General features: G+C 42.7%; 1 protein-coding gene across 2 annotated transcripts in view; it reads left to right on the top strand.

The window, feature by feature from the left end:
- P3H2 (prolyl 3-hydroxylase 2) overlaps positions 1–20125 on the top strand; it is a 214452-nt gene that overhangs the window by 171898 nt on the left and 22429 nt on the right. The window contains exons 6-11 of one of the 2 annotated variants that reach the window (XM_040349574.1): positions 5077–5166; positions 7936–7976; positions 10084–10122; positions 10359–10447; positions 15704–15831; positions 20017–20112. In XM_040349574.1, the coding sequence (XP_040205508.1) occupies positions 5077–5166; positions 7936–7976; positions 10084–10122; positions 10359–10447; positions 15704–15831; positions 20017–20112 (483 nt within the window). The remainder of the gene's footprint in view (positions 1–5076; positions 5167–7935; positions 7977–10083; positions 10123–10358; positions 10448–15703; positions 15832–20016; positions 20113–20125) is intronic. The other variant, XM_040349575.1, reaches the window with a different exon arrangement.

A 20125-nucleotide genomic window follows, 5' to 3' on the forward strand; every position in this document is an offset into this window, starting at 1 on the left:
CACAATGCTCTATCTATAACTAAAATACTACTTTGGGTTGATAGACCCTACAACATTTTGGAATTAAAGCAGAGCTCCAGGCTCCCCCCAAAAACATACTGTAGCTGCTGACTTTTAATATTAGGGCACTTACCTGTCCAGACATCCAGCAGTGTCCTGACCCGAGCCAATTCTTCAATCAGCTGTTGGGTGCTGGCACTGCTATCTTGATCAAGGGAAACCAGCAGAAAAGCCTTGCAGCTTCACAGCTAGTTTTTTAACACTTGGGACTACATCCCTGCGGGGTTCACAGTGTCTCCCCGCAGGGATGTAGTCCCAAGGGAGGGGGTGAGCATGCTGACTAGCCCCCAGCCAGAACAGCTCGGATGATGGGGCAAACTTACTGAGGAGAAACAGGAAGTGAGAAATTCAGACAAAAAACATTTAGAAGAGAAATTTTGAAGGAAAGGGTAAGTGAACCAACAATGCACTAGCTTAAAGGAACCTATTTTAGAAAATAACAAACCTTTACAACCCATTTAATCTAGCGTTGGTCAAACATAAAATATCTTGGATTATGATAAATGAAAAATTTACGACTATTCTAAGGGGCAAACAAGCCAGATTTGAGAAAGTATGGAGCCACTGAATTAGATACCTTGGCTCCTTAGTGGTGGGGTTGAGGGGACCCACTTCTGCCCCCCCTCTGCTTTCTTTCTCATAGACAGTCCACATTTCTTGGGCCACAGGGCTCCCCCCTGCCCCAAAGCACCTACCCCCCCATGTTGAGGGCATGCGGACTGTCACGGTTAAGGAGGGGGGGGCGCTCACTTGTCCCCACCCCCTTTTTTGACCGGCGGGCTGCTGCTCGGATACGGGTTGTGATGCATTTGCCTATATGTCTCAGTCTAATTCTCCCTGCTTGCCCTGTGTGATTCTGTTCTCGGCTAACAGGTTATTGACGTGCTAATGTCCCCTCACTATTTCTAAAGGTTAATTGATCTATTGTGTTGTGTGAAGGAGATCTGTGTTTAAGTGGCTTGTGTTAATTATTCTGATTGCTCCAGTGTGGTAATTATCTCTCTATATGCGGGGTCGAGCGGTCTAGTTAATGTATTCAGTACAACTAGTAATCAGCGTCCTTGATGGCATTGTCTAAAGAAAATGTGCTTTCAGCATCGGCTCCGTCGTGTCTGCCTATAATCTGTATGGAAGCCCCAGTGTGAGGGGGGCGGAGATTTGTCATTGTAACAGTTTTGGAAATGACATATAAGCTGTGTGGTATAACATTAAAGTCTGTCTTGTTCTAGCAGTAAGCCTGGACTAATGTGTGGCTTAATGGGCGATCTCAGGAATATTCCTCCTAGTGGAATATTGGGGTGATGTTCTTATGGAAGAAGGGAATCTTTGACGGGGATATCATACCGATACCGTCACAATTGGTTGGCAGCAGTGGGATCTTCCCTTCTATTCCCCTTCACACCCGGATTCCAAGCGGACACTGGAAGAACTACTGGAAGTTCGTGGAAGGATTGCTAGCAACAAAACCAAGCGGGTCATCATAGCAGAATCAATGGAGATAGACCAGGAGGACGGGATTGCAGCAACGCCAGCAGTACAAGAGATGGAGACACCAGTGATTCAGGAGGAGGAATCGCCAGCCAACAAGCTAATGAGAGAGAAGCTAGCATGGTTCGGCCCGAACCCAACGACGGATGTGGTGCTGAAAGTGATGGACCTGTTAGCGAAGGAGGCTAAACAAATAAGAGACGCAGAGCTACAGTTAAAACTGGCAGCAGTCCAACAAGCAGCCGCACATCCTCCAAACAGTGAGTACAGCACAGCAGACACAAGGAAGATCCCGTTTAGCGCTTTTAAAGCTTTTGATGAAAAGGACTGTGAGATTGATAACTACCTGGCAGATTTTGAGCGACAATGTAACCTGCACCGAATAGCTAGAGGAGAGTGGGTTGCAATATTGTCAGGCAAACTGTCAGGCAAAGCTTCTGATGCTTTCCGGACCGTGCCAGATCAGGATATCCATAGCTACGCCCGGGTTAAAGAAGCGCTCCTGGCTCGTTATGCAGTAACCCCAGAGTCCCACCGACAGAAGTTCAGGGACTCACGCAAAACCACGAAAGACTCTTACGCGGAATGGGCATGCCAGTTGTCCCTGTCGGCCTCTAACTGGGTTAACAGCAGCCAGGCCACCACCGCAGAGGACATTTTGCAACTAATGCTCCTGGAGCAATTTTACAATCACATCCAGACAGATGTCAAAGATTGGGTGAGAGATCGCAAGCCCATGACTCTACCAGAGGCCGCGAAGTTGGCGGATGAATATGCGGATACTTGCAAGACAAACCAGGTCACACCACGGGTACAACCTCCACGACCAACAGCGCCCTCACACCCACCAGCCGCTAGATACCAACCTCCTAACAGACCGGGGACATCTAGCCCTCGCTATCCACGCCAGGAGGACAACGAACAACGCTGCTTCCGGTGCAAACAGCTGGGTCACTTCAAGCAGAATTGCCCCATGAATGACAACACCAGGTCAAATTGGTCTCAACCTGGGTACCGCCCACCAGCAGCAGCCCATTGTGTAGACTCGGCTTGGGATCTCCAGGAGCTGGGTCCGGAAGAACCATTGGACACCATTTACGAAGTCCTCACGGTACAATCTGGTATTACGGACAACAGGGAACACCATTGTCAGCTGGTCATGGGCGACAGCCACGAGCCGGAGGGGCCCTGGAGGGAGCTGGGCAGAAAGAGGCACCGCCGGCTACCCCCCAAGAAGAAGAGGTCCTGGAAGCCATATAACAAGCTGACCTGGGAGGAGAAGAAGCGACTGGAGGAGAGGGAGTCGCAGCGGGCGTCCCAGATGCGGGCCGAGATGTTCGCCAAGGGCCCACCGGTGGCCCCTTACACCACCACCCAGTTCCTGATGATGAAGGACCACGTGGAGAGCCTGCAGGACATGAGCAAGCAGGAGCTGATCCGTGAGTACATAGAGCTGGAGGAGTGCATAAGCCGCATGGAGGAGGAGAACAACCACCTGAGGTCACAGCAGGCTGACCCCCCCAGGCTCCATGAACTGGAGATGGAGCTGGAGAAGCTCAAAGAAGAGAACTGGCGGCTGCGGAGGGAGCAGAGGGTGGCTGACCCTATGGGGCCCTGATTCCCCCCCCCCCCCGAACTCTGAGCACCGGTGCTACAGCATTTCAACAAATATAACTTTTTCTTTTCATGAATCTCCTGTGACTGTCACTTCAGAGCCATAACCTGCCCCTCCCATAGCGGGACACCTAGATGGCGGCGCACAGACCCATTCGCCGTCTTCACACTGACTTCTGGTGACTTTGCAGATCGCACAAAGACTTGGGGACTGACCGGCGTGTGATCTGACGACCCGGTGGCATACCTGAGTCTGAAGCAGTTGCCAAGGGAGGTCAGTCACGCCAAACGGAGTTAACCTCGGACTAAAAGCTCTAAACCCGTCAACCCTACTGGACAAGGGAAGGTCCAACCGGGTTTGCCGTAGCAGGGAGAAAAAGGGGGGCCATTGTGATGCATTTGCCTATATGTCTCAGTCTAATTCTCCCTGCTTGCCCTGTGTGATTCTGTTCTCGGCTAACAGGTTATTGACGTGCTAATGTCCCCTCACTATTTCTAAAGGTTAATTGATCTATTGTGTTGTGTGAAGGAGATCTGTGTTTAAGTGGCTTGTGTTAATTATTCTGATTGCTCCAGTCTGGTAATTATCTCTCTATATGCGGGGTCGAGCGGTCTAGTTAATGTATTCAGTACAACTAGTAATCAGCGTCCTTGATGGCATTGTCTAAAGAAAATGTGTTTTCAGCATCGGCTCCGTCGTGTCTGCCTATAATCTGTATGGAAGCCCCAGTGTGAGGGGGGCGGAGATTTGTCATTGTAACAGTTTTGGAAATGACATATAAGCTGTGTGGTATAACATTAAAGTCTGTCTTGTTCTAGCAGTAAGCCTGGACTAATGTGTGGCTTAATGGGCGATCTCAGGAATATTCCTCCTAGTGGAATATTGGGGTGATGTTCTTATGGAAGAAGGGAATCTTTGACGGGGATATCATACCGATACCGTCACACGGGTCTGGTATGGATTTTGGGGATGTTACACCATATGGCAACAGGGAGAACCCCACGCCGTTTTTTTGGCGTACGGGCGTTCCCCTTAAAATCCATAGCAGACCCAAGGGCCTGGTATGCCCCTGTAGGGGAAACCCATGCCGGCTTTTTATTTGAAATTTGGCGTGGAGTTCCCCCTCAAGATTCATACCATCCACAGTGCTTGGTATTGGCAGGGATCCAAGTCGGATCCCCATTCAATATCGTGCTGCGGCTAAACGCAACCGCAGCTAAAAGCACTGTACAAATGCAGCTGATCGCTGTGCCTGGAGTCTTGAATTCCAGCAAAACATAAACATGCTTTTAGCTGCGGCAAAACAGCCATCCGTGTGAAAGGGGCCTAAGACTGTCAGTGCTGACAAGGGAATCCCTCCTGCTGAGCAATTGTCTGCTCCTGGTGGGGGGTGAGGGAAGTGAGGTGAGATTTGAACCATCTATGGCAGGCCTAACTTTCCTCTTCTTTTCTCAATTTTTTTTGCTTTGTTTTTTCTAAATCTTTTTTTCCTTAAAAATAAGTTTTCTAACATAAATTGGGATGTAAAGCATAACACTTTGTGGTAAAGGAAATACTAGTTGATTAATACTACAGTTCCCTATTTTTCAGCATTTGTGTAGTCTTGGCTTATCACGTTTGATGTACTTGGGTATTTCTGAATATTGATTAGGATCGAGGGTGCTACATTTTTTGTATTTCAAATGTCTTTGAATAAAAAATTTTAAAAGAAAAAAAAAAAACAGGTCCTCCTTCTACATAGTATTCTTGAGTGGAATGTGCTTGTGTATGTGATTCTGTTCAATTGACTTGTTTGAATATGTTTTTTTTTTTTTTTGTGTTGACTTCAGTGGAAAATAATGTACATGTAGGCATCAATATAATTGGTTATATAAAGAAGTTTCCATATAATAGACATGTGGTGTTTTTTCCAGGAGGCTGAAGAATTTTTAAGACGTCACAGACTGGAATCAGAAATCATACACATTGCAGCTCAAGGACTTGGGTTTACATATAATGAGCCAGTAAGTGCTGAGAGATCAAAGAGCCCGTGTTTAGGAATAAAAACCCTCAATTATTATTATTATTTTTTTTTATATTATTATCATTATTACTACCAGTCTATCATTATTGTTACCAGTTGTAAAAAAGACTGTAAGAAAAAAATAGGACCGGTATGAATGATACTTTTCCAGGCAAAATGCAGTTTACCAATTATTCTGAACATGCAAGCAGTGAATTACTTCATCCAAGGAAAACCATGCAATTTGTGAATGCCGATCATCGAGATTCATGAATTGTATATTTCTGCCTTAATTAACTTTCTTAGGCTTTTCTCTCACGTAATATAATTATTTTGGGCCAGATCCACATAGATGTAGAACGGCACAGCGTATCAGAGATACACTACGACGCCGTACCTTACCTGGCGCATTTTCGAATCCTCAGCGAGTTTGCGCCGTAAGTTACGGCGGCGTAGTGTATTTCTGTCGGCGGATTTGAAATTGGGCGGATTGGGGGTGGGTTTAATTTAAATGAAGCGCGTCCCCGCGCCGAATGAACTGCGCATGCGTCGTCCCGAAATTTCCCGACGTGCATTGCGCTAAATGACGTCGCTAGGGCGTCATTTTTTTAACTTAGACGTGAGTTACGTCCATCCCTATTCACGGACGACTTACGCAAAAAAAAAAAAAATTAAAATTTCGACGCGGGAACGACGGCCATACTTAACATGGCAAGTCTAACTATACGCCGGAAAAAGCCGACTACAGACGACATTCGAAAATGCGACAGCCGCGCGTACGTTCGTGGATCGTCATAAATCGCTAATTTGCATACCCGACACGGAAAATGCCACCCAGCGGACGGCGAAGTATTGCATCTTAGATCCGAAGGTGTACAAAGACGTACACCTGTCGGATCTAACCCAGAAGCCGTCGTATCTTGTTTTGAGGATTCAAAACAACGATACGACGCGGGAAATTTGAAAGTACACTGGCGTATCAGTAGATACGCCGGCGTACTTCGTCTATGAATCTGGCCCTTTACTGTATATTTAACACAACATCCTGTTCCCTAGAACAGTAATAGACAAAACTTGTCCAAAGGTGACACATGTTTTGGTGGCAACTGTCAAACGACTCACTTACACTAGCATGGCCCTTAGACGAGGGATCCACAGTGAATAGTTTTTCAGAAGGCATTTGAAGTGGTGAGGAAGTGTTATGTCACCTCCTCGCTGCCTGTTTTAACCTCCAAAATCCTGCACCGCCATGCTGCAACTATGTGTATTGCATTTGATTGTGGGGCAGTTGCAGTGCGGCTCCATTCAGTTGGGGACAACCTTTGTCACGCTGTGGAGTGTAACAAGTGTACACCCACATTTGCTGCCTTTGCAACTTAAGAGAGAGCAGTTAAGGAGTTTTAAAAACGGTGTGACCAGTTCCTGATCATATGACCACTGTAACAGCCCATCACAGTGGTCACGTGATCAGGGATACCTTTTGCCCTCCCCCACCCGGTTAATAGCCCAGATAAAGAGTTAGGGGGGGCTGGGTGTGAATGGGATAAATTCAACTACCCTTTTGTGTGAATTATTTTATAGTGTTCATGGAAAAACCAACATTTACTTAATAGTAAGTACGGTGATTGATTGAAAACTCTCTAAAAGCGTCCTCTTACATTTTTCTTTCCCTGCTACTATACTGTCCATGATGTCAAGGCACTTGTAAATTGAGCTATCATGCCTCATTTAAAAACAACATTGTTCAATGCATATGAGCAGTCAGATCCATCAAACAATAAACTCATATAAAGCGTTCTGAAATGCCTTCATCCTTGAAGAACGTAGGTGAGGAAGGAATCTCTAGACAACAATGCATGATTTAGCTCAATAGTTAAAATAGAAAGTGCTTAGCAGAGCAGAACCTATGGTAATAAAACAGGCTTCCCCCACCTTTCAGAGCACTTTTCAGCAAACAGAGTAGGACAGATATTAATGCAGCATGAAAACCAGGACTTTCAGAAACGAATTCATAGTTATTGTTTCTACTTAGGTGCAATTTGTCTATCTTCAACGTATTCATTCAAAGAGATTACGTGACAAAACACTTTTTTGCTTGTGTAAGCGAAATAGGAGTGGCTACAGTTACCCTTGTGTGATAATACACTGATTGCAGAAGGAGTTAACAAATTCACTGTTCTGCTTAAGCTGGGATTTTAAACCAGGATAGATAAATGCTTTAAAACAACACAAAATGTAAAGTTCTTTGATTGTAAAGGGTAGTATATATATATATATATATATATATATATATATATATACAGTATCTCACAAAAGTGTAAAGTCATGAGTGTACAGCTTGTAAAACAGTGTCAATTTGCTGTCCCCTCAAAATAACTCAACAAACAACCATTAATGTCTAAACAACAAAATAGGGGACTACATAGTAAGAAATATACAAAACCCTGTGGCTATCAAATAACACTAAAATAAAGTTCCATCTGTCTCAAAAAAATTATATAAAATTAATTTGGTTACAGGGTTGCATGATTAAGTAATTGTCAGTCAAAATATCACAGCACTGAAAAATGGCCTGACAGGAAGGACGTGTAACATGCCGGGCCTGAAGTAGTTAACATACACACGTGACGATAGACTCTAATAATTTACTTTAAAATGTTTGCAGTTTTGAAACCAGTTTAGCTATCATGTGAAATATAAATACATGGATGAAATAACAAACTATTCTATGATTAAAACATTTATTGAATTATGAAATGTCTTTTTACAGGACTTTTGGGTTACCGGTGGAGATAGGCAAGATGAAAACAGGTATGTCTAGTAGAACCAATCACACTTGTAGACAGTAATGCACATTTGGTCATTAAAGAGGAGCTCCAGTCCCCCCCGTCCCCCAAAAAAATAAAATAAAATAAAAGTCAGCTACAAATACTGTAACTGCTAACTTTTAATATAAGGATACTTATCTGCCCAAGGATCCAGCACTGTCCTGTCGATTTTTCAAAGGAAAACTGGCAGTGAAGTCTTGCGGCTATACAGCCTGTTTCCCACTGCACATGCCCGAACCAGGCTGTGCTTTGTAAATGGTCCTGGAGCTTTCTGGGACCTGTGATGTGTACCAAAAGGCTGCAGGGGAAGGAGGGGGGCACACTTCTGCTTGGATCATTACAGCGATCTGACTGGGAGTGGGTACCTGTCAAAACCAGGTATTTGCTCCGCCCCATAAAGTGCCATTGTGGCAGAGTTGGGGGAGGATACAAACAAGCAGAACTTTCTCTTTTAAGTGAAGTTCCACTTTAACACAGTTAGAGCAAAGTCCTTTATGACCATGTTGACTTCTTTCCCACATTTCTCTTAAAAATACTAATATGATCCATACCTCCCAAAAATGTGCCTTAGAGCTCTGGACATTCTTTTATTGTTTGTCAGTCTTCTTTATACTGTTAATGATATATTTTAGTAACACAGTATCATTACTATTTACCCTTTATTTTGTGTAAGTCTTTATTTTAGTGGCTCTGTATCACCTCTTTAACATAATTGTTGTTTTCTTAAAGTACACCTTGCAGCATATCTATATACTTAAACAGGCCTCAAAAGCGAGCAGGCACTCTCCAGTGCTTGCATGTACCATATTGCAGAACTTCAAGAGTTCCTGGGAGCCCTAAATCCTGTGGCACTATAATATTCAAATTAAAATGCGTGTCTAAATAAAATTGAGGACTTATGCCACGTACACACGATCGGTCAAACCAATGAGAACGGTCTGATGGACCGTTTTCATCGGACCAAACCGATCGTGTGTGGGCCCCATCGGTTATTTATCCATAGGTTAAAAAAAAGCAATCTTGTTTTAAATGTAACCGATGGATACCTAACCGATAAAAAAAAACGATCGTTAGTAGGCACGACCATCGGTTAAAAATCCATGCATGCTCAGAATCAAGTCGACGCATGCTTGGAAGCATTGAACGTCGTTTTTTTCAGCACGTTGTTGTGTTTTACGTCACCGCGTTCTGACACGATCGTCAGCTTCATCGGTTAACCGATGAAAACGGTCCATCAGACCGTTCTCATCGGATTGACCGATCGTGTATACGCGGCATAACTCATCCATTCCTACTCCTCTAATTCCATGTGGTCCTCTTTGAACAATAGTGAATTGTGGAAAGAGAGAGTGGCAAAACGTACTTGACTATTATGACCAGGGATTTGGCATTCCTAGGTACTCATGAAGTTACTATGCATACCTGCTTTTCATTTGTGATGTCAGTTTAGATACCTAGATATGCCAACAGGTCTTCTTTTAAAAAGCAACTCTACATATAAATACAAAACGAAGATCATGTTAAAGGGGAAATATGAGAAATATATTTAATCTTTGTTCTTTACAAGTCCTACTGCAAATAATTTCCAAGACTGATAGATGGATTATGGTCCCCAAAAACAAGAGACCTCCCGATAGACATGTATGGGGCTAATACCGTTTCTCATAATTGGATCACATCAAGATTTGCAAACAGTGGAGTGGGAGTACAAAAACCAAGATGGGGGTGTGGCTTACAAGTCTACAGGCCTTCCCTGATTCTACCTGGCCAAGCCTGCTCAGGGAAATAATGGAAGAAGGCTTGTTCAATCCAATTGCATTTGCTTTTGGTAGAGACAACCGGAGTCTGCATGGTTACATGTTGCATGTTTGTTCATTATTTGTTTGATAGCTGTGTACATACACAGCTGGCTAGCTTCTGAAGTGTGTAGGCACCATACCCTTAGCTATTCTCTCTAGCTGGGACTTCATATAGGTAAAGATAATTCATGAGGGCACCAATCAGCCAGCAGATTCATTAGAGATATAAAAAAGTGTTGTCAATTCATTTTGCTGTTATTCATTTCCAATGTTTATATACAATTACTGCAGAAACACATCCTTGCCTCAAGCCAGAAAGCACTACTACAGGTAGTTTTCATATCATTTTCTCCAAACCGTTTTACCATATAGCATATAGAGAATGCATACATGCAAGGGTACTATGTAGTAAAATAATTATGTTTTTATTTGTATAAGGTTAATTAAGTCATTTTCCATACTTATGAGCATTAGAGCTTTTGATTAGGAATTTCCACATAACAAAAGCAGTTAATAGTGTAAATCTGTTACTCCTAGTATTCAACACTACTTTTGATATCTAACAGGGTTCCATCTGGGAATGAGTTGATTGATGTCAAGGGGCTTCTATCAGGAAAAAAGGCAGTTCTAAAGATTGATAGAGAGCTCAGGGAAGGTATGTACAAAATAGCTTTATATATTGAGAGTGACTTTCTACTTGTATAGAACTAATACGTTACTTGATTGAGTGGTGAAACTTCTTCAGCTATACAGAATAAGTCAAATTAAATGCAGCTAACAATTACCAGCTATATTGTATATAAGAATTTTAATTGATTTACTTTGCAAAATATACTGTCCTAGCCAGTCAACAAGGTTGGTTCATCGTGTGTGTGTGTGTATATATATATATATATATATATATATATATATATTCCAATTTTTTTATTTTACTTCTATATAATTTGTGCCTGGCTTGCCTTCTACGCTAATGTTGCCTAGGTGTGAATGACATCCCTTGGTCTTCTGCAGCCTCCTGGTTTCTTAAAGTGACCAAAGGAGGACAAACGCAGCACTGGAGGGAGCGGAGCTGGTGTGCATCATCAGAAAGCCTGGCTGTCTGAACCCAGACATCATATTTTGAAACTTTCAGATATGGGAAAGAGGAACACCATTTAGTACAAAGTGTAAAGGGAAAGGATATACCCCATGCAACACCCCCAGTTATGTGGCCCATGAAGAATTAATAAGCAAAAAATATTTGGCTAAACTCAAAAGTGCCTTTGTTATCATGGTTTCCTTTATACTGGTCTTATAAAGCAATGTTATAACAACAAGTCTGTATGAAAGGTTCAGTGTAGTGTAATGTCACACCTCTGGTAGCAAAGTAGATTTCCAGGCTAAACCTATCTAGGCTTAAAAATGCTTCCTCCTCCCTCCTATTTCCTATGCTGATTAACCTGTGTAAGAAAGATGAATTCACTTACGCAGTAAGTGAGCTGCTGGTTGTATCTGGTCATCAGCTCTTACCTGGACTCTGATAAAAGGCATCAGCCTCATTGAAGCAGATGCACAGAATATAGCAGTAAAGTATATACAGTAACAACACACTGGCAATGTACACAAATACAGGGAAAACTGCACTTGGACCCAAGTGGCATAAACAGTAGCCTTTTTCACTAGTGTAAACCAATAAGAAACAGAAGATTGATATAGCAAACATGTAGGGCTAACTTGCCTGGGTGTACATATGGTGGGTGGGCTAGGGCTGGGCCTAGGCATTCTTAAGCAAATAAGACAGTGTGCAAAACATCTAAACTGGATGGTGACTATGTACAGTCCACATTACAAGCTGTCTGCTGGCTATGTTGGGCCATTGTTACGCTTTATGATGTCTGTATTCCTGCACACAGTAAAATAGCCTACTGTGTGTTGTGATTTCATTTTGTAGACATATGGGTTAGGTCGAGAAGTCAAACTAAAACCAACTGCAGCAGGTAACAGGTAATTACGGTAGTTCCCCTAAAGCTAACGAGTAATTTCGGTAGTGCCCTTTATCTAATCTAATGGGTAATTGCGGCAGTGCCCTTTATTTAAGCTGAGGGGTAATTACGGTAGTTCCTTTTATTTAAGCTGATGGGTAACTACTGCAGTGCCCTTTATTTAGGCTGACGGGTAATTACTGCAGTGCCCTTTTATTTAAGCTGATGGGTAATTACCTTAGTGCCCTTTATTTAAGATGATGGGTATTTACGGTAGTGCCCTTTATTTAAGCTGATGGATGGGTAATCACGGCAGTGTCATTTATTTAAGATCACAAGTAATTATGGTAGTGCCCTTTTTTTAAGCTGACGGGTAATTATTTAGTGCCTTTTAATTAGGCTGACGAGTAATTACGGTAATACCCTTTATTTAAGCTGATGAGTAATTACGGTAGAGCCCTTTATTTAAGCTGACGGATAATTACGGTAGTGCCCTTTATTTAAGCTATCGGATAATTACGCTAGTGCCCTTTACTTAAGCTGACGGTTAATTACAGCAGTGCCCTTTATTTAAGCTGATGAGTAATTATGCCATTGCCCTTTATTTAAGCTGACACTTAATTACGGCAGTGCCCTTTATTTAACCACTTCAGCCCCGGAAGGTTTTACCCACTTCCCTGCCAGGCCATTTTTTTGTGTTGTTTTAACTGACAATTGCACGGTCATGCAACACTGTACCCAAATACATTTTCTCACAAATAGAGCTTTATTTTGGTGGTACTTGATCACCTCTGTGGTTTTTATTTTTTGAGCTATAAACAAATAACAAATAAAGACCGACAGTTTTGAATAAAAAACAAAATGAGCTGCACAGTGGCGGTAAGTATAACATGTTTGTTAGTTAAAAAAAAAAAAAAATAATTTGAACCTTTACAATCACTTTAAGATGAAGGGTAATTACAGCAGTGCCCTTTATTTAAGCTGACGGGTGATCACGGTTGTGCCCTTTATTTAAGCTGACGGGATGTTACGGTAGTGCCCTTTATTTAAGCTGACGGGATGTTACGGTAGTGCCCTTTATTTAAGCTGACGGGTAATTATGGTAGTGCCCTTTATTTAAGCTGACTGGTAATTATGGCAGTGCCCTTTATTTAAGCTGACGGGATGTTACGGTAGTGCCCTTTATTTAAGCTGACGGGATGTTACAGTTGTGCCCTTTATTTAAGCTGACGGGATGTTACGGTAGTGCCCTTTATTTAAGCTGACGGTCAATTATGGTAGTGCCCTTTATTTAAGCTGACGGGTAATTATGGTAGTGCCCTTTATTTAAGCTGACGGTCAATTATGGTAGTGCCCTTTATTTAAGCTGACGGGTAATTATGGTAGTGCCTTTTATTTAGGCTGACGAGTAATTATGATAATGCTCTTTATTTAAGCTGATGGGTAATTATGGTAGAGCCCTTTATTTAAGCTAAAGCCTCGTACACGCGATCAGTCCATCCGATGAGAACGGTCTGAAGGATAACACTCGGGCTGTGTGCTTACAGGGCGTTCCGTAAAGTTCCATAAAGTCCTGCAAGCAGCATCTTTGGGGTGGGTTGGGAGCGCTGTATTTGGCACTCCCAAAATGCCCTGCCGATTGGAATGGATGGGCAGCGTTTCAAAACACCGCTTTGAAAGCACTGCAAAATTAGACTTTTCACCTTTTTTTGGGGGGGGGGGTAAAAAGTGCTGCTTAAACAGCGCTAGGGTGCTACTAAAATGAGCGACGCTTTAATGTGAACGGATGGTGGCTCAGTGTAAAAGTAGCCTGAATGTCTTGCATATCTCAGTAACGGCATGCCTGGTTACATTACTTATTTTCAGGTCACTCTGGTCCAGTCACATGATCCAGCTCTCCTATGACAGTCAATGGTGGCTGCAGGGGAGAGGAGGATGCTCCAATAACAGGTGGACCATAGAAGCCCATGGATGATATCACTGCTCCCAGGCATAACCAGTCATTGTGAAGCGCTCTCTCCTCTCCTCTGCAGCTGCTACTGGCTGGCGCAGGGGAAATCATGTGACAAGTATGGCCTGAAAATAAATAAGTATACAGATCATTCTAACAAAGGTTAGTCAGATTAGGCGTTAAGATTGGGGAGGGAGAATTTGTAAGATTAGTGCGTGACAGTTGGGTGGTATGAGACAGCCAAGCTCCTGATGTCAAAAAGAAGATGGCAACACATAGCCTGACTTGTGGCGATGGAGCAGAGGGTCACAACAGCACCATGCTGGATTTGCTGGGTGGGTGAGTATATTTATGGGGAAGCCAGCTGGGAGGCTGGCTTCCCAGCTAAATAACACTAAATATGACATTTTCTTTTGTATTTTATACATTTTAGTAATGTGTTCTATTAGGTGATAAGTACAACAACAATCTCTAGCCTTTAGTCTAGGGTGACCAGACATCCCCAGTTTCAGGGGACCGTCCCCTGATTGAGGACACTGTCCCTGGACCAAGTCTGTCCCTGGTTTTGTCCATAGATTGGATTTAATAGGGGGCAGGGGCAATTTCAGACAGTCAGTGCAGAATTAAAATAAAATAAAATTACACACCCCCCTCCGCCATGCCTACTAGCATAGGGGGGTTGTATTTTTCCCATTACATGTGCTCCTTTCTGATGATCATGTGCTGGTCAGAGCGGAGGGGATATTTCTTCAGTTTCGGGCGCATGCCCATTCAGCTCCGCTCGCATGTTCTTCTGCCTTGGCTCAAATCCTGGCCAGCCACCTGCCTATCTCCTTGCCTTCCCTGGCGGAGTGATCTTCCTCAGGTCCCCATTCAGTAGTAGCCGGGGCCCGGAGAGTGAGACTTGAGAGGCTGTGAGGTGGGCGGTGGCGACAGGCAGAGAGTTACTGATTGTTGCGATTACTAGTAAAGAAAAAATATGTCCCCGGATTTCATTTTAAAAATCTGGTCACCTTACTTTAGTCGCAGTGCTCTGCTCTACGGACCACCTCTGGCCTGTGGGTTGGGGTTCTCCTGACACTCTGATAGGAAGATACCAGATTCCTGAGAACCTCTGGCTCTTGGATTCCAGCTAGGCCCTCTGACCCCTTGATGAGACCTCTGTCTCATGGCCGTTGGGTGGGCCCTATGATCCCCCGATGAAACCTCCAGTCTCCCATACTGGGAGCTGTCTCCAATTGGGAGCTCTGAGCTATCCTACACTACCGCTACTGTGTAGACAGCCAGGTTGGAGGCGTCTAGCAAAACTCAGACACAGGATTGAATGTTCGGATCCAAAACTACAGAACCTGGAGAAAAACACAGCTGTCACCACTCAGCAATGATAGTTCAGAACCTTGCATTAGCCTATAATGCGAATCATAATCTGTGTCACATTTTCATACATTCTTACAGTCACAGAGCCTCCCTCTGTCACAGCACTTAATAATGCATTGCTTCTCACACTATGGACATTTATCACTATAATTATCTCTGCAGAAACCTATATCCTCTGAAATGAGCAGAGCACTCCATTACCTATCATATTTTTTCTTGTTTTACTAATATGACTGATTTTTTGCCAGAGTAGTGCTTATCAAAGTCTTTGTGTGAGGAATATACAGTATATGCAAAAAGACCGTATACTAGTTACCTTTATTTGCTATTCTATTATTGTATTCTAGGTTTTATGCAGCCTTTAAGAGAGCAGAAGCGAAATGTTCATGTTGCTAAGTTAATCTATTTCTATGCACTACTCGGGTGCCGTGATGGTATTTAGAAGGTGTAGTGCCCTCTGGTGACCATATGAAAAAGTTACACAGTGAATCTAATATGGTTTTATGTTTGTTGATTTTATTGGAATTTTTTTTACATCATGGTACTTTATTATTGTCTATTGATGAGTGTAATGGAAATGATGTCTGTTTCTTAATACACTTCACAATGTTGCTTATTTCAGGAGGACCATTATTGTATGATGAAGTAAAACTTGTTCACAATTCAGAGTACCTTAATGGCACTCAGAGGGTACAGCTGGATAATGTTATTTCAGAGGAGGAATGTCAAGAGCTCCAGGGAGTTGCCAGTGTAAGTGAACACTTTGCACCCATTGGCTTGTGTTTTTATAGTTTTTGTTTCAAACTGTACATTCTGCTACAAAACAATGATGCTGATTCAAAAGTAAAGTATTAAAGTAATGATAACACTGATAATGAATACGGTATGATAGCTGTTTATTACAGGAAAGGCATGTATGCATAATCCTTGGAAATAGGGAAGCTTAAAAATATGTGCTTGTAGGATTCCTGGAAAACAGAATGAAACACCTATGTTTGTTTTAAAGCCTGTACTAAACCATTTAATTGAACGCGTTCAGAAGCCTTGAGTGTTTCAGATTAGAGTATTTTAAAGCTTTCTATACTTTACAACACAAAACGTAGCATGAGTGCTTCTTTGATATTTTTATTGAGTTCAACGCTATTTTTTTTTTTTTCCAGCTCTAATATAAAACAGAAAATGCTGTCTGACCCATGGATCGCTTGAGGTTATCTCTATTTTGTAAGAGTAGTCAGTAACCTGAGCACTTGGTTGACAAACTTGAAGGAAAACTAAATTACAATGTATCACAATATACAAGTACCCAATTCTCTACTATTCCACATGGCTTCCACCCAGGGGTCAAGTCCTGGGGAAAAAAGTGTGGGAACTCATAGCCAAGATCCACTCCCCCACCAAAAAAAAAAAAAAAATGATACACTCGTATGCATAATTACTAAACCGCAAGTTCTTTCTAAATCCCGCGATAACTCGTGGCAGACCTCCGCAATGTCTCCTGGGAACAATGACAAAAGCTCCCAGGAGACATTGCGGCATCAAGGAAGTGACGGAATACCTGCACACTACCTGATGAATCCATATACAGGAAGCTGCCAGTAACATAAAGGATTACTAAGGTTCGCCTGCCCCTTACAGTGACTCGAGCTGGGCATCGCCGCTTATTGAAGGATTGGTTTGCAGGCTCGGCTACTCTAGTCCTGCAAAAGGAACTGAGTTCCTGCTGTGAAAAAAGTGCAGGAACTCCATTCCCACGCGTTCCCGCAGGACTTGAGCCCTGCTTCCACCTCTAGATGCCCGCAGGTTAGAACCATTTTTAAGTTCAACATCCTAGAGACCCCAAATCCTGGTGTGTTTTGATATCCACGTACTGACCCTTTTTTTTCTGGTTTGAAGGCTTAGCTATGCCCCTTCTTACCTCCCGAGCCTCATTATTGGCTATTGAGGATAACTACCATAGCAATGGCCAATTGTGAGACTTACAAGGCAGGCAGGGTGGGGCAAGGCTGTCCATACTGGGATTTAAGGAACCTGGGATGCTGAATTGGAAAATATAGTATATACTGTAGTTCTGGTTAATCAATGCTGTGTGCCATCATCCCTTAAATACATACATATAAACAAATACCCCTCCTGGGAATAGGACTATAAAGGCACAAACTAAAGAGTGTTAGCAACAGGGCTTTTTTTCAGGGGGAACTTGGGGGAACTCAGTTCCACCACCTCTGGCTCAGACCCTTTGGTGCCTGCTCACCACAATCACTTGTAAACACAGAAGTCTAGTTTCTGTGTTTATAAGTGACAGCTCTGCACTCTGTGTGTAACCCCCCTGAACTCTGTACTCTGTATGTAATGCAATCCTGGTATTTAATGCCCCTTTAAGACCCTCCTACTGTTTGTGAAATCTGAACAGGGTCGTGGTTGAGTTCCTGCACCTATTTTCTGAGAAAAAAAGCTCTGGTTAGCAATAAATAATTTTGGTAATTTACTCATACAAAAAGTTAAAAAGCATCCTACAGTAAAATAGACATCCTAGAATACATATTGTTCACAGTGATATATATATACTGTGTGTGTGTATATATATATATATATATATATATATATATATATATATATATATATATATATATATATATATATATATATATATATATATATATATATATATATATATATATATATATATATATTACACAGTATCTCACAAAAGTGATTGCACCCCACGCAATTTTGTAAATATTTCACAACACTGAAAAAATGACTTTGCTACAAAGTAGTGAGTGTAAAGCTTGTATAAGAGTGTGAATTTGATGTCCCCTCAAACTCGACACACAGCCTAAACCGCTGGCAACAAAAGTGAGTACACCCTTAAGTGAAAATTGGGCCCAATTATCCATTTTCCCTCCCCGGTGTCATATGACTCATTTGCGTTATAAGGTCTCAGGAGTTAATGGGGAGCAGGTGTGTTACATTTTGGTGTTCTCACTCTCTCATACTGGTCGCTGGAAGTTCAACATGTCACCTCATGGCAAAGGACTCTGAGGATCTGAAAAAAATAATTGTTGCTCTACATAACGATGGCCTAGGCCAGTGTTTCTCAACTCCAGTCCTCAAGGCGCCCCAACAGGTCATGTTTTCAGGCTTTCCATTATTTTGCACAGGTGATTTGATCAGTTTCACTGCCTTGGTAATTACCACAGCCATTTCATCTGAGGGAAATCCTGAAAACATGACCTGTTGGGGCGCCTCGAGGACTGGAGTTGAGAAACACTGGCCTAGGCTATAAGAATATTGCCAAGACCCTGAAACTGAGCTACAGCATGGTGGCCAAGACCATACAGCGGTTTACCAGGACAGTTTCCACTCATAACAGGCCTCGCCATGGTCAACCAAAGAAGTTGAGTGCACGTGCTCCGCATCATATCCAGAGATTGTCTTTGGGAAATAGGTGTATGAGTCCTGCCAGCTGCATAAAATTGGTCTGCATGGCTGTCATCCCAGAAGGAAGCCTCTTCTAAAGATGATGCACACGAAAGCCCGCAAACAGTTTGCTGAAGACAAGCAGACTAATGCCTAGTACACATAATTTGTTTTCTCGGCGGCAAAAAGTCAGAGGGGAATACAGAGAACCTGCTCTGTAACTTTTTCCCCCTATACACGACCGGGTTTCCTGACAGGAAAACTGGCATGAGAGCTTTAGTTGGGAAACCCGGCCGCGTGTATGCTCCACCGCAGTCTTTTGCCATAGGAAAACTGCTGACTTAAAAACCGCCTCGAATCCCTGCGGGAAAAAAAGAGAGCTGGTTCTCTTTTTATTTTGGCAGTTCTCCTGTCGGGAAAACTGTGATGGAGCATACACATGGCCGGGATTCCCGGCCAAAAACTCTCATGGCAGTTTTCCCGACAGGAAAACCGGTCGTGTGCACGAGGCATTAGGACATGTAGGAACCGTGTCCTGTGGTCTGATGAGACCAAGATAAACTTATTTGGGTTGGCCAACAATTGTACCGTGTGTACGAGGCTTAAAGCAGATTATTGGATGAATTTTTGTCAGTTTTTTGTTGGACGCTAGTCTCAAATCAAAAGTGTAGAGGGTACTCGCCATCAGAAAGTTTTCTGATGACAGAATTCAACGTCAGAAGTGATGTAATGTGTTGAATTGTTTTGTATGTGTTCTTTCATTTCTGAGCATTCCTAGTCTTGCTCTTCAGATTTGTTTTGTCAGAAAACCGTACCAATGAAAAGAAAATCTGGCGTTGTGGTTACATCAGACACAACATTTCAAGCTTGCACATCCAGTTTTTAGAACCAGATCAGAAAATCGTCAGATCGTTCATCCGACAAAATATTACTTCAGATTTTCTGAGAGTGTGTACAGGTCTTTTAATTTGTATGCGATCAGGCCAGCCCTCGCACTACATGGTTTTGGTAAATCTGAAGACAAAAATCTGCAGAAAATCTAATAGTGTGTATGGGGTCTTGGTATCATGTCTTCTTTTAGGGTGCTTTCACACTGAGCCTGCAGTGCTTTGGCCCCAGCACAGGTGCAGCACAGCACAGCGTGCTTGCGGGTTTGTTTGGGTTAGCTGCGCTTTCCCATAGACTTCTATTATATCCCGCAGTTTTTGCGCACTTTTTCAAAAACATGGAAAATAATATTAAATGGGAACGCGCAGCTAACTCGACGACACCGGTACACCGCGCTGTGACCAAAGTGCAACAGATCATTGTGAAGCCGCCTCAACAGCAGTAACCAAAAATCCTATTATCATATCTGAGTATGTACTATATAGAATGTCTAGATGTATTTGGTATATGTCCTATATAGTAGACTGCCTAAGCCTATTAATTTAGCGTTGTTAGTTGAAATGTTCAGCTGTGCTCAATAGCATGCATTACTTTGTACAACTGCTTAGTTTAACTGTGTTTTTTCAGACGATAACTCTGGCTGGAGATGGATACAGAGGAAAAACCTCACCTCACACTCCAAATGAGAAGTTTGAAGGTGCCACAGTGTTGAATGCTTTAAAGGTAAAATAGCTTT

Source organism: Rana temporaria, chromosome 4, assembly GCF_905171775.1.
Source record: "Rana temporaria chromosome 4, aRanTem1.1, whole genome shotgun sequence".
Classification (NCBI taxonomy): Eukaryota; Metazoa; Chordata; class Amphibia; order Anura; family Ranidae; genus Rana; species Rana temporaria.